This window comes from Camelus dromedarius, chromosome 34, assembly GCF_036321535.1.
Source record: "Camelus dromedarius isolate mCamDro1 chromosome 34, mCamDro1.pat, whole genome shotgun sequence".
NCBI classification, from domain to species: domain Eukaryota; kingdom Metazoa; phylum Chordata; class Mammalia; order Artiodactyla; family Camelidae; genus Camelus; species Camelus dromedarius.
Window position 1 is genome coordinate 1,511,344 of NC_087469.1, and position 26,776 is coordinate 1,538,119.

The following is a 26,776-nucleotide window of genomic DNA, read 5'->3' on the forward strand; positions in this document are numbered from 1 at the left end:
TTCCTAGAGAAATTCTGATTTTACATATAACTCCATACATAAATACTTCAGAATCTAAGTTGATTTCAAAGGACATTCCGAGTTTATGAAATTTATGACTGAAATTATTTCATCCAACCTCTAAAGAAGGAACAAAGTGAACAAGAGAAAAATCACAATACAGGTTGTTTCTCCTTTTACTATGAACTTACCCATGTATTTTGTAAACAGTCAGACACTGTGCCATTGTCCTAGGAAATCTGTCAAGTAAGTCTCTACCAATTAAGAGCCACGAAACTTACTAAATTGAATAAGCATTTTTATTAACATACAAACCAATCTTGGAGAATACATGGCTAACAGCCTTCTTTCTTTAATGTAATACCTTGTCAATAAAATAGTGCAATAACTTATAACCATTCACAGGTGTTAATTAAATTTTGTATTTGAAGATTGTTTGCAAGGGGAAGAAAGACAAGGGTCAGGAGAGGGGGAAAAAAGGTAAGATTACCAAATTAAGATGTGGTACAGTTAGAAAGCATTTGGAGCCATTTTAGCAGTTTAAACTGAGGAAGGAAATGAAGCTCCTGCTGAATTTAAGTGAGGTATTGACTTGTAGCTCTGGGACAAAGGATAAGAAACTATGGCTTTAGTACTAGACTCTGCAGTTAAATAGGATATGTTATAAAATTGATACCTATTCTAAGGATGCTGAGACTGGCATTCCAAGGCCATGACATAGGTAGAAGGTACATATCAATCTCATGTGAAAGTTCTAAGAGTAGAAGATTCCAGAAGTATTATTATTCAATCTTGTTTCTTTACGAGGGAAGAACCAAGGCAGCATGGATTCCATGCAAGAATTTTCTCTATGTGGAATGAAGATGCACCTGTGCAAGGGAACTCACATGGCTCAGGGCTTAGGAGATCTATATTCACACAAGACTGGGACTAGATTTGTATTTAGCCAGAGATCTGCCTCTAAATTGTTATGGGAACCTGGGAGTGTCATTAAACCTCTATAGGTCTCAATTTCTGCACTTCTAAACATTTGATTAAAGTACACAATTTATCTAAGATTATTCCAATCAAAGGCAAAGAAATATCAATAACCTCTAGAGTAATTTCAAAATTAGATCAGTGTTATTATATAAATGCACAGTGTGGATCATAAAATTTAAACGTGAAGTGATTCTTACATGTGCTTGCATTCCAAAACCATCATGCACATTCTGTTAAGCTTTTTATTACCTGATCTGAGAAAGTGTATGGTCTAACTTCTTCCACAGAGATGACATAACTGCTGGGACATCATTTGATGTTTCTAAATCATAAGAGGAAAAGTTTCATAATAAACACAGTTCAAGAAAATTTATCATTTAATTTGAACAGACACAGAAAATCAGTAAGGAAAACTTTTCTCTCAGCTGTTGACATTATGTTAGGAACTGAAAAATAAGCCTATTTTGTAAAATGACCTGCAAAGCTATAATAAGGCTGCTTTCTTTGCTTAAGCCATTGAGAATCAGATGCAATGTGAGTGAAAATAGACATTTGTGAAACCTATGAAGCTTTTTCAGATCAATTACTTTATATACTTTTTCAATTAAAAAAGATAAACTATTTAAAATATGAATTAAAATAATTTGATTTATAAGAATTATCATAAAGATTATACAACTCCTGTGAATGTGGAATTAGGATTCTACATTCAATGTTTTCATGTCCAAATCACTGTGATTGCTCAGCAACCCCTTAAAAAGTCTCATCAGTTACTCTACTTAGAATTATAGGTAAAATTTCTGGGGATTAATTAGTCTTTTTCAAGATGTGTTCTAAAGCCATGATAGGAAACTCATAAGGTATTTACAATTTTCACTATATACCTAAAAAAAGCTCAAGCCAGAGAAAGCTACTCAACATAAAAGTGGGCTATAAACCTTTGTACTGTAATAACATATTATTTCTGATGTCACTTACACTCTAAATATTCCTGGAAGACAGTTACGATAGTTTGGGAAAAGAAAACCCTGGCAGAAAGAACAAGTAACTTATTGAAGAGTTAGAAATGAAAATTCAGGCCCTGAACGTCCAGACTCATTACTTTCTACAGCTTCTAGTCTGTGATCTTGGAAAAGTTATCTTGCTTCTCTAATCCTCAATTTTCTGATACGTGAGATCTAAACAATCAACACCTCCCACCAGATTACTTTAAGGGCTGAGACAAAACATGAAAGCACCGGGCACAGTGCTGCATACAGGCAGTACTCAATATGTAGTAAGCTTATTTTCTTTAATGTTATCATTTATGCTAATTAATTCTTTACTGCTGGGTCTTTTGTTAACATGCTGCAAGCTATGGAAATTACCAATATGAGAGAATAAATCTAACTTTCCCCCTAAGACATTAACTTATGAAAGTGTTATTCTATGTTCTGGTGAAACATAAGCCAGAATTTCATGACTGGCTTCTGTGTCTAGATTTATACTACAAAGAACCTGAAGTATTAGTCTGAAATTTTAAAACACATAGCAATGCTTGTTCATCAGGGTAGATACCCAAAGTTAAGAGTTTCAGTTGGGGGAGGGTAAGGCTCACTGGTAGAGTATGTGCTTAGCATGCATGAGGCCCTGGGTGGAATCCCCAGTATCTCCATTAAATAAACAAACAAACAAATAAATAAATACAACTAATTACTCCCCATATTTCCAAAGAGTTTTATTTTCTATCTTTAAAAAAATTTATTTACTGATTCTGTTTGGTAACATTCAGATTTGCAATTTACCACTCAAACAGAAACATACACTATCTAGTTAGACATTTCCCAGTAAAATTTTTCTCATCATAACTAACACAAGTTTTCTTATGGCTTTTAAGAGATATTAATATCCTTTAAAAATTATTTCTAACTAAAACAATTAGATAAATGCTATATAAAACTGACAAAAAAATTTCTCTGAACCCTGAATTCTTACCTTTTGCTTTCATAGCTACATATTCATTCAAAATTGTTGTCAAGTTTTTTCCAAATAAAGACTGAAAAGAAAAAGATCAAGCATTACATATAATGCTAGCAATAGTTTCCCACCATGAAACATTTTATCATAAAACTTAAGAGCTGGATTACAGAGTAGCTGATGAAGAAAGGGTGAAGAGTAGGTCATCAGAAACTAAAACAGCCACTCAAGTCGGGGGCGCAGCAAACCTTCCAAGGGTAAAGAGCCTCGTCCGAATCAGATACTGTGAGTATGTTTCTTCAGCTAAGACAGTCCAGTGGCAGAAAAGCGGTTTCCAGCTGCGATGTAGGGATCCAGTCACACAGATAAGGCCCCCTGATCTGCCTTTTCTATTCTGAAGCCGTGTGAACCTGCCGAAAACTGAGTGTGAAAGATAACCTTCCGAAGGATCAGTATCTTTCTGTTTTCCCTTCTGTCCTCTCGTAAAGCCACTTCCATCCCTGTTCCTCCCATCAGTACTAAAAGGCAGGCTTTTATTAGCTCAAGTTTGAGGTCATATAATAGAAGAGGGAAGAGCAAAGACTTCCAAAGCAGACAGTCTGGTTTTAAGTTCAACACTTGCTGTACGTGTGACAAATCACCTAGATTTTCTAAGGCTTACTTTCATACATAAAAATGGACACATGAATTCTTAATTAATATAATATTTTGTTCTGAAGGTTACATGAAGATACACGTAACATATCTAAGACCAATGTCTAACACACAGTAGGTAATTACTTCCCTCTCCCCTCCTGAACTTTCATAGCAGATTCCTACTTTGTCCTTCAGTGTTATTTAAGGCCTGAAAGGTTAGGGGATTTGACTGTTCCTAACTTGATCATTACACCTTGCTTTATTTTAGTAGTTAAAAAGTAACTGCTGAATGAAGGCTATACAATGAATTATGTCCGCACAAATTCAGGGGAGGTCATGGCAAGAAGGTTGTCATCTATAAGCCAGGAAGACAGCCTTCACCGGGAACTGAATCAGAGGCACTTGATCTCGGTCTCCCCAGCCTTCAGAACCCTGAGAAGTAAAGATGTGGTTGCTAATGTGCTTGTAGCTGCCAGGGTGTTACTGCAGTAGGCCCCACAGCACACAGGGCCACACAAACACACAGAAGTGCTAATCCACACACACACACATCTGCATTCCTGCATATATCTGTACACATATTAAAATAAACAACTTCATACAGAAATCTGACTATATAATTTAATGCTACAGGTTTGACTCTGATGCTTATTTTATCCTCTTTCTCACAGAGGGAGAAACTTGGCTCCATTATCTATATTAACTTATACTTAGAGTATAAGTAAAGTATACTTTAAAGTTAAAATTTAACTTTAACTTGCTTTTGTTAAAATTGTTAATTTAGAAGAACTCAGAAGAATTTAAGATTCATTCACATTATTATATGAATCAATAGTGTTGCTTTTTACTGCTTAGTAGTATGAATATATCATAGTTTGTTTATTCATTCCCTTGCTAAAAGACACCTTGGTTGTTTTCAGTTTTTGACCACCACAGATGAACAAATTAGTGTATAAGTTTCTGTGTGAACATAAGTTTTTCAATTCACTTGGGTAAATATCTGGGTATGTGAATGCTGGGTCACATGGGGTGTGTATGTTTAATTTTATAAACAACTGCCAATCTGCTTTGCAAAGCAACTATATGATTTTGCATTCTCATCAGCAATGAATAAGAGTTTTTGTTGCTCTGCAACCTTGCCACCAAGGATCTGGCAATTTTTAAACTGCTTTTTATACTAGCCATTGTAATATGTTATGTATTGCTATTTGATAGGAGAATTAATTTTCATTTTTCTAATGACTAATGATGTGAAGTATTTTTTTCACATGCTTATTGCCATCCATATATTTTCTCTGTGGGTCTTCACATCTCTTGCCTATTAAAAAAAATTCAATTATTTTTCTTTTTTTTTAATAAAGTTTCTTATATATTCTGGGCACAAGCCCTTCATATGTGAGTTGCAAGTATATTCTCCTAACCTGTGGCTTGTTATTCTTTTAACACTGTCTCTTATAAAGCAAAAATTTTAAATTTTTATACAGTGAATTTATCAAGTTTTCATTTTATAGTCAATACTTCTGGTATTATGTCTAAAAACTCCACTGCCAAAACCAATTTTACACAAATTTTCTCCTACGTTTCCAACTGAAAGTCTTACAGTTCTCCGTTTCCAAATTGGTTAATTTTTGTATGCAATATGTATACAGGTTCTATTTAAAAAATCTGATTGTCTAATAGTTCTACCATCATTTGTTGATAAGACTATCCTTTCTCCAGTGAAATGCCTTTGTACTTTTGTCAAAATCACATTTGGGCTCTCTATTTTGTTCCACTGATCTTATGCCTAACCATCTCTTAAAGCCATTCAATCCAGATTACTATAGCTGGTTAGCAAGTCTTAAAATCAAGTAATGTGAGTCTGGAACGTATCCTTTTTAAGAACTGTTTGGATTACTCTAGTTCCACAGCACCACTCAAGCAGTACCTGAGTCCCTCTGCAGCAGATGCTGCTCTGAGGGGCCAGCCCTGCACATCACGTGCCACAACAGTAGTGGCTGGGCCTCAGACACCTGGGTTGAAGGACAGCCCTGCCTACCAGCACACTCGCGGCCCAGACACAACAGGAGGGTGTATGCAGACCACGCTGCAGATACTCCTGGAGCACCTGGCTCTGGTGACAGGGGGATTGTCCCACTGAGCCCACAAGTCACGTCTACATTATGCCACTCTTTCCAGACCAGGAGATGTAGCTGGTCTACTAATACACAGAAACAAATTCAGAAAGCAAGGCAAAATGAAGAGACAAAGGAGTATCTTCCAAACAAAAGAACAAGACAAAATCCTCAGAAAAAGAACTCAACAAAACAGATTAGCAATTTACCAGATAATGAGTTCAAAGTAGCAGTCATAAAGATGCCCACCAAACTTGGGAGAAGAATGGATGAACTCAAGTGAGAACTTCAACAAAGAGACAGAAAATATAAACAAGAACCTACCAGAACTGAAGAATACAACAAATCAAGTGAAAAGAACACTACAGGAATCGATAGCAGATTAGAGAATGCAAAAAGAGATGGATCAGCAGTTTGGAAGAGAAGGTCGTGGGGAACACCCAATCAAAAGTTCTCTGTTTTTAAAATGAGGACAGTTTAGGGGACCTCTGGAACAACATCATGCATACTAACACTCCCACAATAGGGGTTCCAGAAAGAGAAGAGTGAGAGAGAGAGGAGCAGAAAGTCTATTTGAAGAAATAATGGCTAAAAAATTCCCTAACCCAGCAAAGGAAAAGACATCCAAGTACAGGAAGCATAGAGTCCCAAACAAAATGAACCCAGAGACCCAGAACAAGATACTTCATAACTGTCAAAAGTTAAAGACAAACAGAGAATCTTAAAAGTAGCAAGAAAAAAATAACTAGTTACATACAAGGGAACTCCTGTAAGATGAACAGCTGATTTTTCAGCAGAAACTTTACATGCCAGAAAGGGCTGGCACTAAATATTTAAAATGCTGGAAAAAAATAACTGAACAACCAAGAATATCCTACCTAGGAAGATTCTGATTCAGAAGTGAAGGAGAAGTAGAGTTCCCCAGACAAACAAAAGCCAGAGTAATTCATCACCACTACACTGGGCTGTACAAGTAATGTTTAAAGGGACTTCCAGCCATAACTAGAAACAAGAAAATTATGAAAGAAAGAAATCTCACTGGTAAAGACAAACATACAGTAAAGGTAGTGGCTCACCCACTATAAAGCTAGTGTGAAGGTTATATATGTTATCTACAAGAGACTCGGTCAGATCTAAAGCACACACAGGCTGACAGTGAAAAAATGGGAAAAGATATTCTGTGCAAATGGAAATGAAAAGAAAGCTGGGGTAGAAATACTTACATCAGATGAAATACTTTAAAACAAAGACTAACAAGAAACAAAGAAAAGCATTCCATAGAGGGATCAACAATTCTTAAGTGGGTGCCACTTAAAAAAAATGAGCTATTGCCAATAAACCAATTCAACACAAGCTGATCCGATACTAGACAGCAAGTTAATGTTAAGAATGTGATTAGGACTTATCTGGATTTGTGAATAATGTTTTTGGTAGCTTGAAAGACAGTATAAAGTATTTGGCAGACAGGATAAATTATTTACAGATTACAACTTATTTTATAATGCTGTGAATTTAAAAAAATCTAATAAAGATTACTGAGTATTTTTCTCTGAATACTCTCATTTTTAAAAATTACAGTCATTAAATAAATGAAGAGCCCAAGTGTTTCAAATCATTTATAGTGAAGATCCAAAATCCCTGAAACTGTTGGGATCATATGTGTCATTTATTTAATTTTTAAAAAAGCAATTTAATGTTTACAAGAAAATCAAGAGGAAGGTTACAGAGATTTTCCACAAACCCCTGGTTGCACACATGCACTGTCAACCCCATTATCAGCATCACTCCCAAGTATGTTTTAAATTTCAGAATTTTTCAGATTTTGAGACACTATGGACATAAAAGTAGATACTATGTAATAACTCCCGTGGTGTCTGGGGTGGCACTCCACAATCAAATGTTAACATTTCTACAACTAAATGCAAAAAGTTACACAAAGTGGAATTTAAAAAAAGGGCTACAAATATCAGTTCAAATTAGGTTCTGCTGTCAAAAGAGTTGTGAATCTGTACCACTCTCCTAAAATGCCACCAACAGTTTGCTGATGCTGAGTATGCTCTTGGTAGATATTCAGTAGGTCAGGAGAATCACTTTCTAATTGGTATCAAAGTGAAAGCTGTTTAGTTCCCTTAGGGAGACACAGGGCTTTCGGTGTCACATCATCAGCCAAACCCTCTTAAGTGAATGGATTAGTTAGAGCTTCTGTTTGTTTATTCTTGAAAAAACTGTGTGAACAACAGAAGGATGTAAATGGTACCTTGTAGACCAGACATATTTAATAAATAGCCATTTCATTAAAAAAAAAAAAAACCAAATTGTTGGGATCTTGACTATAATGAATCTATAGATCAAAACTGGGAGAAGTGACATCTTAACAATACTGAGCTGCTCATTCCATGAACACAGTTTATCTTTCCTTTTATTCAAGTCTTTGGTTTCTTTCATGTGGATTTTAGCATAAAGATTCTATGCATATTTTGTTAGATTTATTACCTATTTTATTTTGTTTGTTGGGTAAATGGTATTTTTAAAAAAATTTAATTTCTAATGGTTCATTGCACATACAAAGAAATATGTAGACTTCTGTATACTTTGTATTGTGACCTTGCTAAATTCTAGCAATTTTGTAAGATATTTTTAGGTTTTTTCCACAGATAATCATGTTGTCTGTGACAGCTGAAATGAACCCACAGACCTGTGTTTAAAATGACAAAATACCACTTCAAATAATGTAGTTCTAGCATTTGTCCATTATATACCAAACAATGCTCTGTTGGTCTAGTGATATTTAAAAAAGAGGTGACAAGATATCAAAATACCTGTTTTATATTTGTCTGAAGCAAGCAACTACAGGAAAAGCAGACACAGGAAAGGTTAGACTGCTATAAGCCACCACAGACCAGGTGGCTTAGACAACAGACATTTTTCTCATTGTTCTGCAGGGCGGGAAGTCCAAGATCAAGGTGCCAGCTGATGCAGTCCCAGGAGAGGACCAACTTCCTGGCTTGGAGATCTCCTCCTTCTTACTGTGTGCTCACATGGCCTTTTCTTGGTGTGTGCACACAGACATTTCTCTCTTTACTTTTTAAATCCCATCATGAGGGTCCTAACTTCATGACCTAATCTAAACCTAATTACTGTCCAAAGCCCCTACCTTTAAATACCATGAGGGGCGGGGTTTCAATATATGAATTTTGGAGGGATGCAAATATTTAGTCTATAGTAGGCAGTAAACAAGTAAGCACCAGCAGAAGTGGGGGTGAAACTAATTAGAAATGAAGGTGTCATTATGAAACTGATTCTCAAAGGCAAGGTTATAATTCACTTCCCAGTTCTGACGTAAATATGTGAAAAGAAGAGCTAGACTTCTTTGGGTCTTATCTACTCACGCATGAATACAAAATATCAAACTTTCTGCCCATTTTGAGTTTGCTAATGAGCTGATTTTTAAGACTGTGTTTACAGTGTCTTATGTTGGTCAATAATGAAATATTTCCTTAAGGAACAAATCACTCACCAGTAAGCAGGCTGGGATAAAACCTTCATCTGTGCAGTGTTCTGCATATTCTTTTAAATTTGAACTTTCCAAAATGAAAGTCTGGCAGGTAGAAGTGAGGTTCTCCTGTTGTAAGTAACCTAAGTGAAAAATAAAATGTAACTGAGTAATTTCAGTAAATTTTGAACTTGTGATAAAACTGCTGTTGAAAATACTAGAGCAGTTTCATATCACAAATGCAACTTCAGGTGAACGTGATGGGATTCTGCAGCCTTGCCTGAAACACCAGTTTGTGCTGCAGTACAAGGCAGAATTCATAAAATAGTTGTTTGATAAGAAAAACTCTAGCTTATACATTATAAAGCCACAGTAATCAAAACAGTATTGTACTGGCATAAAAACAAGACAGACAGATCAGTGGAACAGAATTGAGAGCCTAGAAATAATCCCCAGTATACGTGGTCAACTAAATTTGACAAGGGAGCCAAGAATACTCAATGGAGAAAAGACAGTCTCTTCAATAAATGGTGCTAGGAAAAGTGGACAGCCACATGTAGAAGTGTGAAACTAGACTCTCATCTTACACCACTCACAAAAATTAACTTGAAATGGATAAAAGACTCAAACATAAGACCTGAAATCATGAAACTCCTAGAAGCAAACAGGTAAAAAGCTCCCTGAGATGGGTCTTTGCAATAATTTTTTGGATTTGACAACTAATGCACAAGCAACAAAATAAAAAATAAACAAGTTGCAATACATCCAATTAAAAAGCTTCTGCACAGCCACAGAAACCATCAACAGAGTGAAAAAACAACCTATGGAGTGGTAAAAAGTATTTGCAAACCACTTATCTGACAAGGGGTTAATAACCAAAATAAATAAAGAACTTAAACAATTCAATAGAAAAAAAACAAATAATCCAACTTAAAAAGGGGCAAAAGACCTGAACAGACATTTCTCCAAAGAAGATATACAAAAGGCCAACAGGTACACAGAATGACACTCAACGTCATTAGCCATTAGGAAATACAAATCAAAACCACAATGAGTTATCTCATGCTTGTTAGAATGACATCACCAAAAAGGCAAGCAGTAACAAACGATGGTGAGGATGTGGAAAAAAGGAACCCTTGTGTGTGTTGGTGGGATTGAAAACTGGTACAGCCACTACAGAAAACAGTATGGATCCTCAAAAAATTAAAAATAGAACTGCCATATGATCCAGTAATTCCACTTTTGGGAATATATCCAAAGGAAACAAAAAATACTAACTTGAAGAGTTATCTGCACCCCCATGTTCATAGCAGCATTACTTTCAATAGCCAAGACATAAAAACAACCTGTGTCCACTGATAAATGGATGGATGAAGAAGTTGTGGTATATATATAAATATGTGTGTGTGTGTGTATATATAAATAAAATGAAATATTATTCAGCCCTAAAAAATGAATGAAATTCATTTGGGACAATGTGGATGGAACTCAAGGGTATTACGCTAAGTGAAATAACTCAGGCAGAGAAAGACAAATACTGCTTCATTTCACTTGTATGTGGAATTCTGAAAACAAAAAACCCAACCAAAATCATTGAAAAAGAGATCAGATTTGTGGTTACCAGAAGCAGGGGATGGAGGGAGGGGGGATTAGAGAAAGGTGGTGAAAACGTACAAATTTCCAATAACAAGATAAATACAGTTGACCCTTGAACAATGCTGAGGCTAGGGGCACCAACCCTCCACGCAGTCGAAAATCCATATATAACTACAGTTGGCTCTCTGAATCTGAGGTTCCACATCCATAGATTCAACCAACTGTGGATTGTATAGTACTGTAGTATATATTTATTGAAAAAAAAATCCATGTATAAGTGGACCCACACGGTTCAAACTGTGTTGTTCAAGGGTCAAATGTAAATAGGGATCGTAAATACATTCCAATATAGTAAGTGACTATATTTAACACGGCTATATGATATCAAATTTTTAAGAGAGTTAATCCTAAGAGTTCTCATCACAAGGAAAAAAATTTGTTTTTTGTGCTCTCTCTTTTTACTGTATCTGCGTGAAATGACAGATGCTAACTGAAGTTATTATAGTAATCAAATCACAATATATATGTCAAACCATTATGCTATACATCTTATATAGTGATATATATCAATTACATCTCAATAAAACTGGAAAAAAAACAAAAACAAAAAACCTCAGAAGCTAGCTAAACTAGAAAAATAAGGTGTTTGATAAAGTGCAATTACTGCACAGCAATGTTTACAGGGGAAAGAATAAAGTTACAATAAACAATAAAAAACCAATAAAGAAACAACAAGTGTAAAGAAATAATAAATGTTTGACTCTGTAACTGAGTAGATAGTATCAATTAACTTACTGGATAATAAAAAAAAACTGCATTCTCTTAGCATTGCTATTTATTTGTATACTTCACTTATTTGCTTAATGGTTTAAAACCAAAATAAAGATAAGACCTACTCTGTATGAAAGGTAAGAAAGGCACTCCTTTGATTTTTAATTTATGCCCTTTGGGAATCAAAGCATTAACATACACAACAAGAACTTTTAACATCCACACCTAACTGATAATTATGAAACAATGTCATGTACCAGTGCTTTGTACTTTGACACATATGAACACTTTGACTACCAGCCTTACTCTGGTTTTTTCACTTCTTAGTATTATTGGGGTTTAACTAACCAAGTCTAAAAGCAGTAATACAATACAAAAAGAACACCGGATAGGATATCAGGAGACCAGTTCTTATTTTATTGTTTAAAGAAGCATTGTGGCTTTGAAGGGGGAAAAAGCACTTAAATTATTCTGGAGTAAGATGCTTCATCTATGAGGCATCACATTTGCTTTGATTTGTGAACCAAATCTTGTTAAATACTTCCTTGGGTAATGCTGAAGGGTTTCCATCACTTTCCACAGCTCTCAGTTAAAACTTCTAAATCTTGAGAGGCTTCAGCAGGAACGCAAGAGTAAGCGCCTCCAAAAATTCTCTCCTCTCTAAAAGCAATGAGAACACTGGCACAAATTAAAATAAATTTTTACAGAACTCTGAAAATGATCAAAGTCTTGCAAAATATAAAACCTGGGAGCATTTATTTCACAAAAATGGCTGAATGTCAGTAAGGACAGTGAACACTGTGGCGTTTTAACTCGCTGTTCCCATGCTCATCTCCCCGGCTGAGTTGTATGCTTAAAAGTCAACAGCCTGCAAATGCAGTGAAAACCAGCAGCCTAACAGGCAATGGAGGATCAGATGAAGCTGGAATATTTTTCAAGTCCCATTCCCAGACACTGTCACTATTTGATCTTGTGAAAATTCCCTGTAGAACTCCACTTGCATTGCTTGTCTCTGAATTGAATCAAAGCTCACTCAGTGCAAATGACCTTCTCCTTAGGGCTGTTTTGTTAAAACAATCAGCAGGAATTGCTTAACACCACAGCTACCTATGACAGAGATAATGGTTGGGAAAAACAACAAGTTAACAAACAAACAAAAGACTCAAAAATAAAAGCTAGGGAGTGAGAAGTCTGTAGGGGGCTTTGAAAAGCTCTGACATACTCCTGGGACACTAGACGGCTACATGCAAGGGTATGGTAGCATGTGTACTCGGAAAAGGCCTGCTAAGGCCCTATGCACTCATCTCTGGCTGACTATAAGCCTCTGCAAGCAGGAAGTGAAGGCTAAGGCAGAGCTGTCAGGTGCTTAGCTGAATGTTGAAGCATACCCCAATGTGTACCCCAGCCCCTTAACAAACAATGGGAGACTTATTGACTCCAAGCATTTAAGGAAATCATTGTCCAATCAGAATATAAACTCAAAGAATACATACTGCATATAATTAGTTCAAGAAACTAACTGCTAAAACAACTGCTAAACAACAACAAAGAGCAATAACAAACATGGAGGGAGAGAATCTGATTACAAGAGTTGCTACATTACAATCTTCAATAAAAAATTATGAGACATGAGGAGAAACAAGAAACTATGGCTAATAAACAAGGAAAAAATATGCAGTCAGTAGAAACTGTCACCAAGGAAGCCAAGGCACTAGACTTAAGACTTAAAATCAGCTATTTTAAATAAGGTCAGAGAACTAAAAACAAAAAAACAAAAAAAACACTATGCCTAAATACGTAAACAAAATTAGGAGAATGTCTCATCAAAAATAAATAAAAGAGAAAGAAATTAAAGGGAAAAAATCAAGTAGAAATTCTGGAGTTGCAAAATATAATAAATGAAGTAAAAAATCTGTAAATAAATAGCACATTTGAGGAGGCAGATAAAAGAATCAGTGCACTTGGACACAGATCAAATGAGATTATCCAGTACGAAGAACAGAAACAAAAAAAGAATGATGAAAGTGAATAAAGTCTCAGAGATCTGTGAAACATTATCAAATGTACCGGTATAAGAATATGTTCTAGGATTCTCAGAAGGAAGTGAGAGACAGAAAACGGTAGAAAGAATATTTGAAGAAATAGTATTTGAGAATACCCAACATTTTAGCAAGTTAAAATTAATCTACTTATTCAGGAAGCTCAAAAAACTCCAAGTAGGATGAACTCAAAGAGATCCATAGCTAGACATATAATCAAACTGTCAAAAGACAAAAGGAGAATTTTGAAAGCAAAAAGAGAGGAATGGCTCATCACATACAAGGGTCCTCAGTATGATTAAATGAATACCATTCTGTTTTGAGTTCTCATTGGAAACCATGAAGGCCAGAGGGAGTGAGATGATATTTTGAAAGTTCTGACAGAAAAAAGTTAACCAAGAATTCTACATCTAGCAAAACTCCTTCAAAATGAAGCAACTAAAATACTCTCATATTTCAAAAAACTGAGAATCTGCTGCTAATAGACTTGCCCTATATGAAATATTAAATGGAGTCCTTCAGGCTAAAATAAAAGTACACCAGACAGTAGTCAAATCTGTACTAAAAAATTATTAAATACTGGTAAAGGTAACCACATAGATAAGAATAAAACAGTATAAACGCAGCCAAGAAAAAGAGATAAAAGGGATCTAAGTTGGAAGAGAAGAGGTAAAATTGTCAGTATATGCAGATGACATGATACTATATATAGAAAATTCTAAAAGCTCCACACAAAAACTTCTAGAGCTGATACAAGAATTCAGCAAGGTAGCAGGATACAAGATTAACATACAGAAATCAGTGGCATTTCTTTATACTAACAATGAATTAGCAGGAAAAGAAAGTAAAGAAAGAATTCCTTTTAAAATCACATCCAAAACAATAGAATATTGAGGAATAAATCTGACCAAGGAGGTGAAAGACTTATACATAGAGAACTACAAAACATGGATTAAAGAAATTAAAGATGACTTAAAGAAATGGAAAGATATCCCATGCTCTTGGATTGAAAGAATCAATATCAAAATGGCCATACTGCTCAAGGCAATCTACAGATTTAATACGATCCCTGTCAAAACACCCAGGACAGTTTTCACAGAACTAGAAGAAACAATCCTAAAATTTACATGGAATCACAAAAGACCCAGGATTGACAAAGCAATATTGAAGAAAAAAGAACGAAGCCAGAGGAATAACCCTCCTAGACTTCAGGCAATACTACAGAGCTACAGTTATCAAAACAGCATGGTATTGGTACAAAAACACACATAGATCAATGGAACAGATTAAAGAGCTCCCAAATAAACCCATGCACCTATGGTCAATTATTCTATGATAAAGGTGACAAGAATATACAATGGAGAAAAGAGTCTCTTCAGCAAGTGGTGTTGGGAAAACGGGATAGCAGCATTCAAATCAATGAAGTTAGAACACTCCCTCACTCCATACACAAAAATAAACTCAAAATGGCTTAAAGACTTAAATATAAGACAAGACACAGCACATTTCCTAGAAGAAAACATAGGCAAAACATCCTCTGACATAAATTTTAGCAATGTTCTTCTAGGGCAGTCCACCCAGGCAATAGAAATAAGAGCAAAAATAAACAAGTGGGACCTAATTAAACTTATAAGCTTTTGCACAGCAAAAAAAAATCATAAGCAAAACAAAACAACAACCTACGGAATGGGAGAAAATATTTGCAAATGATGTGACTGACAAAGGCTTAATTTCCAGAATATATAAACAGCTCATACAACTTAATAACAAAAATCCCACACAACCCAATCCTAAAATGGGCAGAAGACCTAAACAAGCAATTCTCCAATGAACACATACAAATGGCCAATAGGCATATGAAAAAATGCTCAACACTGTTAATTATCAGAGAAATGCAAATAAAACTATAATGAGGTATCACCTCACACCAGTCAGAATGGCCATCATTCAAAAGTCTATGAATGATAAATGCTGGAGAGGGTGTGGAGAAAAGGGAATCCTCTTATACTGTTGGTGGGAATGTAGTTTGGTGCAGCCATTATGGAAAACAGTATGGAGATTCCTCCAAAAACTAAAAAGAGACTTACCATTTGATCCAGCAATCCCACTTTTGGGTATATATTCAAAGGGAACTCTAATTTGAAAAGATACATGCACCCCAACATTCATAGCAGTCCTATATACAATAGCCAAGACGTAGAAGAAACCTAAGTGTTCACTGACAGACGACTGGATAAAGAAGTGGTATTTTTATACAATGGAATAGTACTCAGCCATAAAAAAGAATAAAATAATTTCATTTGCAGCAATATGAATGGACCTAGAGATCGTCATTCTAAGTGAAGCCAGAAAGAGCAAGAAAAATATCATTTGATATCACTTATATGTGGACTATAAAAAAAAAAGAAAAAGAAAAAAAAAAAAGACTGAATTCATCTACAAAACAGAAACAGACTCGCTGACACAGTAAACAATCTTATGGTTACCGGGGAAAGGGGGTGGGAAGGGATAAATTTTGGAGTTTGAGATTTACAAATGTTAGCCACTATACATAAAAATAGATTAAAAAAATTTCTTCTGTATAGCACAGGGAACTATGTTCAGTATCTTGTAATAACCTTTAATGAAAAAGAATATGAAAACGAATACATGTATGTATATGCATGACTGGAACATTGTGTTGTACACCAGAAATTGACACATTGTAACTGACTGTACTTCAATAAAAAAAAGATCTTGTAAAATAAATACATAAATTAAAAAAAATAGTTAAAAAAATAAATTCCCCTCTAAGCACTGCTTTAGCTGTATCACATAAATTTTGATAGGCAGTATTTTTATTATCATTCAATTCCAAATTTTTCCTAATTTCTATTCAGATTTTTGTCTTTGACCCATTGGTTTTATAGAAGTGAATTTATTCATTTTCAGATGTATGGGGTTTTTAAGTTACTTTAAAAAATTGACTTCTTGCTTAATTACAGTGAGTCAGAAAACATTCTATATTATTTGATTTATTTGAAATTTCCTGAGACTTGCCTTATGGCTCAGGATGCGGTAACTTTTAATAAATATTTCATGTTTATTTGAAAGAGGGGGAAAAAAAGATTTAAACTGAAGATCCCAAACAATTTCTTTTCATGGTGCAAAGTTTCAAAACTACTAATCACCCCAGATGCATGCATAACCACTTGGGGCTTCTAAGAGGTGCCGGTATTAAATTTAATTCCTTAAAAGTAGATTTGCTTTTCTCTAGATCAAATCTTCTCAAAAAGAGTGACATAGCCCCAAGAGGGTGAAAATTGGTACTGGGGAGGAAGAAATATCACTCTTTTCATGCATAAATCACAGTTAAACATGCAATATGTAAACAGTATATTTGTAACATTAAAATTTCACGTGGGGGGGCAATTAGGGAAAAAAATGTCTAAAAATATTTCCTAAGGGTATGGTAATGAAATAAAGGTTGAGAAACACTACTTAAGACAAAATGTAGTGATATACAGTTAACCTTTCTCAGAAAAATATGTTCTGGGCTAGCATACCCTGGGAAATGAATTACCAAAGGTCAGATAGTTTATGGCTTCTCATAAGATATCAGACTTTTGTATAGTATTGCGTATTTGTATTTTCATTGAGAAAAGGCTTTGTTAAAAGGCTAGAATGCTTCTATAACAAGGGTTTAAAAGTTGTGATGCATTTTGAATAGCAGTATCTGAGATATCTCTCCTGCTCTTAAAAAAAAATGTTCAACTTTGAGCAATTTAGAATTCCTATTTTAGATTACATGATGTACTTTCCCTTACTATTGTCTGGGAAGTTCCAAAATAATGTGGTAAAGCAATAACTGGCTGTTTTCATGTTCATTTATTATTACATATATTCAGTAACCAGTTATTTGCCTACAAAAAGCTTTTTTTTAAAATCATAATTAGGTACCTGACTGTAACCAATTCTCAATCAGAACAGGAGAAATTGTAAGTACATGTTATTCTAAGTCTAAACCATTACAACGAAAATACAAAATAAGGACAAATGATCTCTTATTACAATAATAATACAAATAGTTACTCTTCAATCAAAATTAGTTTTAAGTTGTTTCTCCTTTTTCTTCCTTAAGAAAAAACTTTTAGAATAAAATAACTATGCCTTTTGTATAAACTTACAACAATCTTCGAATAGGTAAGAAAGCATGCCTGAATTTCCTTTTTTCTTTTATATAATATTGTCTTCTGCCTGTTTTTCAATGGAAGTAGTAATGAGTAACAAAACAGATTGAAGGGGAAATATAATTGAAAAAGAGAAGAAAAGACAAAACCTAACTGCATCTAGCGTTTTTTGAATTTTAGGAATTGGGATGCCAAGAGCCTGCACTCTCTTATTTCTATTTATAGAGAGGGAAAGGTAGAGAGGTGTCTGATGATGAAAGCAAGAGATAGCAAATCCCCTTACATAAAAACATTTCCTTCACATAGTCTAATAATTCATTAGAAATATCAACAGTTTAATGATCTTTAAAAAAATGTAAATAATTCTTGGGAAGACTTAACTTTCAGTGCCTTATATTACTATATTCACAAAGAACAAAGACAAAATCTCATCTCTATAAAGAAGCTATGATCTACAAGGACCCGGATGATATATATTCAAACAACTACAACCCAAAGCAAAGGCTGTAAGACAACCGGACTTACTTCATAGGAGCTAGGGACAGTATTAACAGTCTTGGGGAATATTATGCATGTTTCAAGGAAGGGATGAGTCTTGAAAGAGTGGGGAATCCCAGTGAAGCTGATGTAAAGCATATACGGAGCATATATGGAGAACATGCCTGGTCTGGATGAAGCACAAGGTATATGACAGAGAACAGCTGGAGATACAACTGAAAAAACAGAATGCGTAAGGATCATAAAACACTGTAAATGCCAGCAATGACATTATATTACTATGAATCAATACCAGAATATGAATAAACAAAATCTGAATAAATGACGTATTATTCTGCAAACAAAGGGGAAAGCCATGATCACAGCAACACTTCTGTAAATATTTAGTAAATATCCATGTCTTGTTGATATAAAGGTGAATAGGACCAATGGCTCTTCAGCTTTCAGAAGTATGTTGGTCCTGGTTGTTTGCCTTGAAATCTATTCTTTCTCCTTCCCCTGCTCTGCACTGTAGGACAGGAAACCAAACCCCATGCAGGCAATTTCCTAGCCTACTCATCAGCTAGCTTCTGGCTGGGTTCGATCAATGGGAAGCACCAGTGGGAGACTGGAAGGCAATTAGAAGGAGCCACGTTTTTTCCATCCCATTTCGTCTTTGCCCTGGTAGAGTCTCCTCTAATACTGCTCCATCACCAGACAAGTCTACCTTTCAGCTTCCACACAGTGAAACAAGCCTCTGGGTTGCTTCATCTCTCCTTGTCCTCCTGATTATCACAGTGGCTTCCTACTGTTGCTACCCTCTGAACTGGCTCATGTAAGTTGCTTGTCTTATTAGCTTTTATATCACCAGTGTAACCAATTCCCTCATTAAATCCCTCCATGTTAAATACACAGATTAGTTTCAGTTTTCCTGAACGGATGCTGACTCATACAGAAAGGAAAAAAACCTATTTAGTAATCTAAAGAAAGTTCTGGATACTTTACCCATAACAAATGCTCCACCTGCACATAAACCTTTACAGATAGTCTGGGGGCTCTCAGAACTCTTGAAGCCTGTCTATTAACCCCAGATTAAGAATACTGAATAGGACAAAAAGATAAGTTTCAGTTTTGAGAAGATGAAGTTCTACAGGTGAATGATGGTGATGGTTACAGAACAATGTGACTTTACTTAATGCCACAAAACTGTAAAAATGGCTAAAATGGTAAAATTCCATTGTTTTATTTTACCAAAAAAAAGTATGTAAACACACAGCTATGATAAAACATGGTAAGGCTATGACGGAAGTAATCTACAAAGCCATGGGAGCATTTAAGGATAAAAGTACTAACTGTACCTGTTGGGAAAAGTTTCAGTGATTACATTTGACCTGAACCTTGAATTCAAGGGTACTAGGAAAATGTAGAAAAACACTGCAGGCAGAGGGGAAAGAATACATAAAAGGAATATTTGGAGAAACTGCAAGTAGTTTGGTATGCTGGGAGCAGAGGGCAGATGCTGAGCTGAGATCAAGCAGGAGAGGTCGGCAGGATCAGTTCCACAGGGTATACTGTACGACAGACTGATAAAAACAAAACTGGTGGCCCAGAGGCAACAAACAATGCTTTGATGTATTTTGGCATAAGAATTTAAAGAAATTCCAGCAAGGCAACAGCTGGATGGAGCTGAGTAGCAAGTGCTGTCTAAGGGGAGTAGTGAGGTACAAAAGTCAGTGCACTATGTTGAAGAATGAAAGGTAAGTGAGGAAGCAGAGCAACTAAGGAGAACTCACTGTTCTTTGAATAAATTTGACTTGTGAAAGGGCGACACAGAGCACTAGATAAAATGTGAGGCAGGGTCTAGGAAAGTGTTTTGGTGTGTATGGGTAAGGGTAAAAAAACCTAATTATGTAAACTCTAAGGGGAGAACTTCTCTATTCTTAGCATTTGGCATAGTGCCTGGAACATACTAAGCACCCAAAGGTTTGCTGAAAGAACATAATGAAGAAAAGGGGCCAACGATGAGAACGGCTGAAGATGGGGAGGGAATACTGACAGAAGAAGAAGAATGAACAAATAATAAAACTGTTAATGTTTTAAGCCATTAAGTTTCGCCATCACAGATCTCTGCTGATACGATAATGCTAAATGAAAGAAGCTGTAAGATGGGTGAATGCGAGATTTGGGTTTTTTTTTGGATATTATATTCTTTTGCACAATTTGAAATTTTTGGTAGTGCACAACTTTTTCAACTTTCAGAAGAGGAGGAATAGTGTGAATTCTTTAGACAGATTTTTCTAACAGTTAATAATATGAATTTGAAGACTATATGAGAAGCCATGACAACAGTCCAAAAGAGAAGTAAATGGGAGGCACATTACTAGGATTTGTGGCAATGAAAATTACAATGTGAATGACAAACAAGAATTTTAGGATAAGAAACAATAGCTCTGTAGTTTCTATCCATTAAAAAAAAAAAGGACATCTAGGAGAGCAGCTGTTTTGTGGAGAATAAATATTCATAAGTTTGGTGTAAATGACTCCAGTTAGAAAATCATTCTGATTTCTTAAGACCAGTGGTTTTTGCCCTCCAGGGAACATACTGGCAATACCTGGACATTTTTTTGCTGTTGTTGTCACTACTGGGTAGGGGTGGGGTTTGGGGTCCTACTTGTATCTAATGCATAGAGGCCAGGGATGCTGCTAAACATTCCACAATGCACAAGACAGCTCCCTGTAATAGATGGCTTTAATTGCATAAATAAATAAATGGCCTTAAATGTCAACAGCGCTGAGGGTGAGAAACCCTGTTGGAGACTACAGTTACTGAAACTCAACTGGATTACCAAACAGTCAAAACTCGAAAATTCTTGAGCAATCTGCATGGAGGGAGAAATTAAGCATGTCAGTGTTACCGTGAACTTTGTGAAAGTCTACTTTGGATCTGTTTACATATAAGCCTAATTAATACAACAATTACAAGATAGCTAGCTTTTTCTCCGATATAGATGTAGGTTAACTGTTGATATTCAGTTCTGATAAAGTGAGCAAAAGATTAAAAAGATTAACAGAACATTAACAAAATATTAATTTAAACGTAAATCATTATTTTCTCCAAAAACAGGTGGTGAAACCATTACCCTCTAATGTTGTCTACAAAATATGCTTATCAAGAGCCTGTGTACAAAAGCCATTTTTTTGAACAGGGCTGAGTACTTAAAAAAAATAAGACAAATGGATTTTTCTGACAATGAAATAATGGTAGTAATGGCCATGGATACCAGGGGAAGTTTCATCACAGATGTTTACCATTTACCATTCACATATGTCTGTAAATCACTGGCTCGGGTTCTGAGCTTTACGTGGCTCTCATTCCCAGCAGTACAATCCTCTTTATTCTTTCAGTGGACAAACAACAAAACCCGTTTCCCACACAGACAATACATGCTGACAACTGACCGTGGAACTAACTCTTTCCAAACTGAGGAAAAGCTAACCAGGACTAGAAAATGTTCAACTGGACGGCATTTCCCCTGTGAAAATTCTTGCTAATCAAAAGAACCGGAACTGCTTCTGTTTTAAAGTATGCAATTAGCGTTTCAAACCTCTACAACGGACGACTTCTTGCGGTAGAGTGGGGAGAGAGAAGATCACCTCATTTATCCCCAATTCGTAGTTTTAAGAACGAGTTACGAGAAGGGCGACAAGAAGGTCCTTCTACAAAGCTGGGTGGCTGGGGAAGTCCTTATTTTTTCCTAATTTGGCCCCAGCTCTGACAAGGGAAAGTGCGCCCAAGGCTGAAGAACACGCAGCCTGTCCATCACGCAGGCAACTCTCCTGAAGGCGTCCCAGTTAAGTGTGCAGGCCTGACTCTCCCTCCGAATCCGGGCCTCAGGTGTTCCACCGCGAGCTTCTCTTCAGTCTCCCCTCGCCCCGCAGCCTCGGAGGACAGGGGCGTCCACATACAAAGAACCTTATATTGCCCGAGCCTCCGAATGAAGAAGACGCACTGCCAGTGTGAACTTGCAGGCGGGGAGGCAAAGCCCCGAAGCTTCCCTACCCTGGTAAAGCCTTTGGGCCGCAAAGGTCCTTCCGTCCTTCTCAGCCTGGCCCAGTATCCCTCCCTCCCGAGTCCGCACTTACCCAGTACCAGCCGCGCCACGTCCGAAGGCAACAACATGATCGAAGCCGCAGAAGGAGCCGCAGTAAGAGACGAGACTCATGTAAAAGCCAACGCAGCGACAGCTCCTGCACCGCATCTCACGGTTCCAGCGGCGGCACTGAACCCGCGGCAATTTGTCCCGCCCCTTTCGCTCCACGCCAGCCAATCGCTTCCGCGGGAGAGAGAAAGGCGCCGAAATGAAACCCGCCTCCGGTCTCCTCGGAACTGTCGTCACATCCGGCCTGACATTTGAGGGGTGGGGCTGAAGGGCGCGAGGAGGCGGGGCGAGAACGCCGGTGGGGCAAGCGGCGGACGCAGGGTCGCACTCCATTGGCGGGCAGGGCGCAGGCTCATTTGCTCAGACCGCCCTGATGTTTTGGGGAGCGAGGGCAGGTAGCTGAGAGCGTGCGCTGTTCGCGCGCATGGGCAGATGGTGTCTTGGGGGGCCCGTCAGCTTTACTGCTTCCTCGCGAGACAGATGCTGCACGGTCACGCCAGGTTTGACCCGGAAGCGGGAATAGCGCGTGGACCTGCCAGTCGGGCGGCCGGGGAGGCGAGTGGAGCGCGGCTCTAGGCTGCGGCAGTCGCCGCCTCCGGAGATTCCACTTTGTCAGTCCGAGTCCAGCGGAAGGGGCGCGGAAGCAACGCAGTGGCCTTTGCGCTGGGGAATTGAGTCGTGTCTGAGCCCTTCTGTCCTCGCCCCCAGGCGCACTCCTCCAGAGTGGCCCGTCACTCCTCTCCCCACCCCGGCTTGCCCAGCCCCGGTCGTCGTCGCCCTCTCCCGCCCTTTCTTCGTGCCCCTCGCGGATTTAGCCTTGAACCTTCTGAATGCCCAGAATTAAACCTACCTGCGCATCCCCTTACCCTGTCACCAGATTTAACTAGATAGCTCTGACTAATTATCTTTGTCTCCCCTCTAATAATTAGTGATAGGCGAGCAATTTTTTTTTTTGAGGTTGAAATTGCAGTCTCGTGATTAAGAGTCTGGTCTCTGTCTGGACGCACACTCCCAAAGTTGGAATTCTGTCAGCCAGCTGTGCGACCTCGCTGTACCATCTTCCTTGTGGTGGCCTTGTCTTGGGGTGAGCACTCAAGAGCGTTCGCTGCTGTTTTTACCAGGTACAGACAGATAAAAAGACTGTTGCAATTCAGAGTGATAATGTGATAGAAGAGTATTGTGATGGTGAAGGAGTGAATAAGGTTCTGTGGAAATTCAGCCTGGGACAATCCAGTTTGCGCTGAGACCTTGCAGCGTTAAATTGCCCTGGAGAATGGTAGGAGCCTTCCAGACAGGATGCATATAAAGGCGCTAAGTGTAGAAGGTTCCTGAAGCTCAGAAGTGGGGTCAGGCATTGCATGAAATAGTTTTGGGCATTTTCAACATGTTGAAGTCATAGGAATGGATGAGATCATACTGGGAGAACATAGAATAAGAAGTAAGGAGACAAGGATGCGCTTTCAGATGTGGGTGGGAAAAGAACCCATCAAAAGAGACTTGTGAAACACAAAGGAAGGGAATAACCATAATTGCTAACATTTTTTGAGCATTTGCTATGTCCCAGGTACTGTGTTAAACAGGTTCACGAATCCTTACAATAACTCTTAGAAGTTCTAGTTCAGTTCTGGTCTTGTTTTTCGTTTTATCATTGAGAAAACCAAGGGTTAGAGAAATTAGCTAACATGCCCAAGGTTGTACAGCTTACAAGCGGCAGGACCACGATATGAATTAGTGCAATATAACTACAGAGCCTACATTCTTACCACTAGAAAAGAATGGCACGCCAAAGGCAGAATTAGATCCAGGAAAATGGGATATAAGCATTGTTGTCAAATTCTGCAGAGGAATCAACTTGGTTGAAATCTGAAAAGAAACAATGGATTTCCCAATTCAGAGGCTGTTACTTAGGAAATATGTATCACACCCGTTGCATATTGGGAGTGGAACCTGGATAGTTGTGAATTAATGTATTAATTGAATTCAACTTTATCTGGTGACGCTCTTACCCTAGTTAACTACTCTCTAGTTCCTTTGGTCGTCGATCAGTTCCTCCAACATACTTTGAGTTTTTCCTTAGGACCCTTTGGCTATGCTAGTCTTCTTTAAGATTTTGGTCCTCTAGCTCTTTCTGTGATTGGCACCAGTTCATTCAGATCTTGGCTTTATTGTAATCTCCTCTGATACATGTTCCTTGATAATTTATAAAAATGACCCTCTCCAATGTTACTGCATATTTGCTTCCTTTGGGTCATATACCACTATTTGGAATTATGCATTGATTTATCAGTGTACTTGTTTATTGTCACTCTCCCCCGCTGGTTATGACTCCATGAGGGTAGGATTAGGTCTTCCTACCCCTAACAGAGTACCTCGAACACAGTAGCTGCCCAGTGAGTACTGCTGCATGGATCAGTGAATGAACATTTCCTGTTTATGTAGGTAATGCTGAATTGTTTTATTTTCTTGAAAGTAGTCGATCTCTGAGAAATGGATAGGAGGAAAAGCAAGTTAAGAAAAGCCACAGCTTAAAAAAAAGTTTAGGGCTAACACTTCTCGAAGTGTCACAAGTTTAGTAAACATGCATCTTTTTCCATGTTATAAATAACATATTTAGGGATAAAGGTGCCAGCTTTTATGGATCTTTGGATCATTGCTAAGGTGTTTTCATTGGTTAGAATCCCAATTTTATTTTCCTTATTGACTCAAGAGGGCTTTAAACTAAGATTGAGCCAGGAGGGAGGAGTCTTAGGTAAAACTATAAGGAATGGGAAAATGAAAACGATGGTCTTTGCCTTCAAGAGGTATACAATGGGATGAGAAAGGCTACCAGGTAAATAACAACCTGTATTTTACAGCATAGTAAAGGAGGGTGTGAGAGGAATAAAGCAGTTAGAACAACTATTGAATATAAATGGGGAAGAGAATTAGAGCTATCTGCCAATAAAATAGGTAGTCTTATTAGGTAGTTTGTTCTGAGAGTGTTTAAAGAGAGGGCTATAATTTTGCAGCAGAGATTTCTCCCTTTGTAGGAAGATGGCACGTGGTCTCTCAGTTCTGCCCAATTTTAAGATTCTGTGAGATTGAGCAGAGGCAGAGAAACATACTTGATTTTGAAAGACTGAGTAGAATTTATGTGGATGGGTGGGAAAAGGACTTTGCTCACCGTTTTTCCTCCTGAGATACATATGTAGTGTAGTTATAGTAGATATACATATGTATATCGTTTATAAACGTTTATAGTAACGAAGCTTTTTTGGTAAAAAGACTCAGAAATACTAAAACAAAATGCTTTTCTTGAAAGATTTAAAAAAAATTATCAAAGGAAGGTGTAATTATATCAGAAAACCTAAAAGGAGGAGGGCTAGTGTAATGGCATTAAGGAGTAAGAAAATATAGTTGATGTTTGAATTTGCAAGGGATATCACTATAGCATACAATTTCCTTCATCTTTTTTTTATAACAATATCATTTTCCTCGGACTTTCGTATATTAAATGAGAACCATGAATTCAGTTGAGATGTAAGTGCTAGGCAAGGCTTACTAGCTCTGATAACCTCCTGCATATCAGTTCTAAATCATAAGCAATTTAAGTTTTTGGTTCAGCAAAATGACAAGTCACTACATATAAGAAAGATTGCATTTAAATAGTTCAGTCAGTGTTACATCCTGAAGTGCTCTTTTCCTTATTCTTTGCCTGGCTGTGTTCTATTCATCTTTTGTGTTTCAGTTTAAATGTCATGTTTCTAGACGGACATGGAGATTGTCATACTAAGTGAAGTTAAGCTAGAAAGAGAAAGAAAAAATACCATATGATATCACGTAAATGTGGAATCTAAAAAAATTGACACAAATGAACTTATTTACAAAACAGAGCCAGATACACAGACATAGAAAACAAACTTATGATTACCAGAGGGGGGAAAGGGGTGGGAAGTGGTAAACTGGGAGTTTAGGATTTGCAGATACTAACTACTGTATATAAAGTAGACAACCAACAGTGTCCTACTGTATAGCATAGGGAACTATACCTTCTAATAGCCTATAAAGAAAAAGAATATGAAAAGGAATATATATAATGTTTAACTGAATCACTATGCTGTACACCAGAAAATAACACAACATTGTAAACTGACTATACTTCAGTTTAAAAAAAAACACAATAAAAAAGTCATATTTCTTAGAAGAGATCTCAGAACAATAAAATAAATTATACATTTCTTACTTTTATCCTGCAACACATTCAACACACAATTGTTGATTTAGAAAAAAAATATTCCAAGTTCTTCTTTTCCCTGTTGAGCCGCATATCTCCCATTTGAACTTGTGTAGTTGATATTTTGAATGTTAAAGCTTTGTTTTGATATGTTCTATTAATATTTTGGAA

At 37.0% G+C, this 26,776-nt stretch overlaps 2 protein-coding genes across 7 annotated transcripts in view; one reads left to right on the plus strand and one right to left on the minus strand.

The window, feature by feature from the left end:
- The window catches only part of LOC105096604 (protein NPAT), a 43,925-nt gene extending 21,398 nt beyond the window's left edge, over positions 1-22,527 (minus strand). Inside the window, exons 1-4 of one of the 3 annotated variants that reach the window (XM_010988973.3) lie at positions 22,376-22,527; positions 9,205-9,323; positions 2,956-3,016; positions 1,231-1,303 (exon numbers count right to left, since the gene is read on the minus strand). In XM_010988973.3, the coding sequence (XP_010987275.3) occupies positions 1,231-1,303; positions 2,956-3,016; positions 9,205-9,323; positions 22,376-22,412 (290 nt within the window). In that variant the 5' untranslated portion in view covers positions 22,413-22,527. Of the gene's footprint in view, positions 1-1,230; positions 1,304-2,955; positions 3,017-9,204; positions 9,324-22,375 lie in introns of those variants that run through there. The other 2 variants (XM_031443771.2, XM_064482018.1) reach the window with 2 other exon arrangements.
- A 198-nt stretch (positions 22,528-22,725) lies between these two features.
- The window catches only part of ATM (ATM serine/threonine kinase), a 117,146-nt gene continuing 113,095 nt past the window's right edge, over positions 22,726-26,776 (plus strand). For 2 of the 4 annotated variants that reach the window (XR_010378889.1, XM_064482019.1), the window contains exon 1: positions 22,726-23,513. The gene's annotated coding sequence lies outside the window, so the exon portion shown is untranslated. The remainder of the gene's footprint in view (positions 23,514-26,776) is intronic. The other 2 variants (XM_064482020.1, XM_010988971.3) reach the window with 2 other exon arrangements.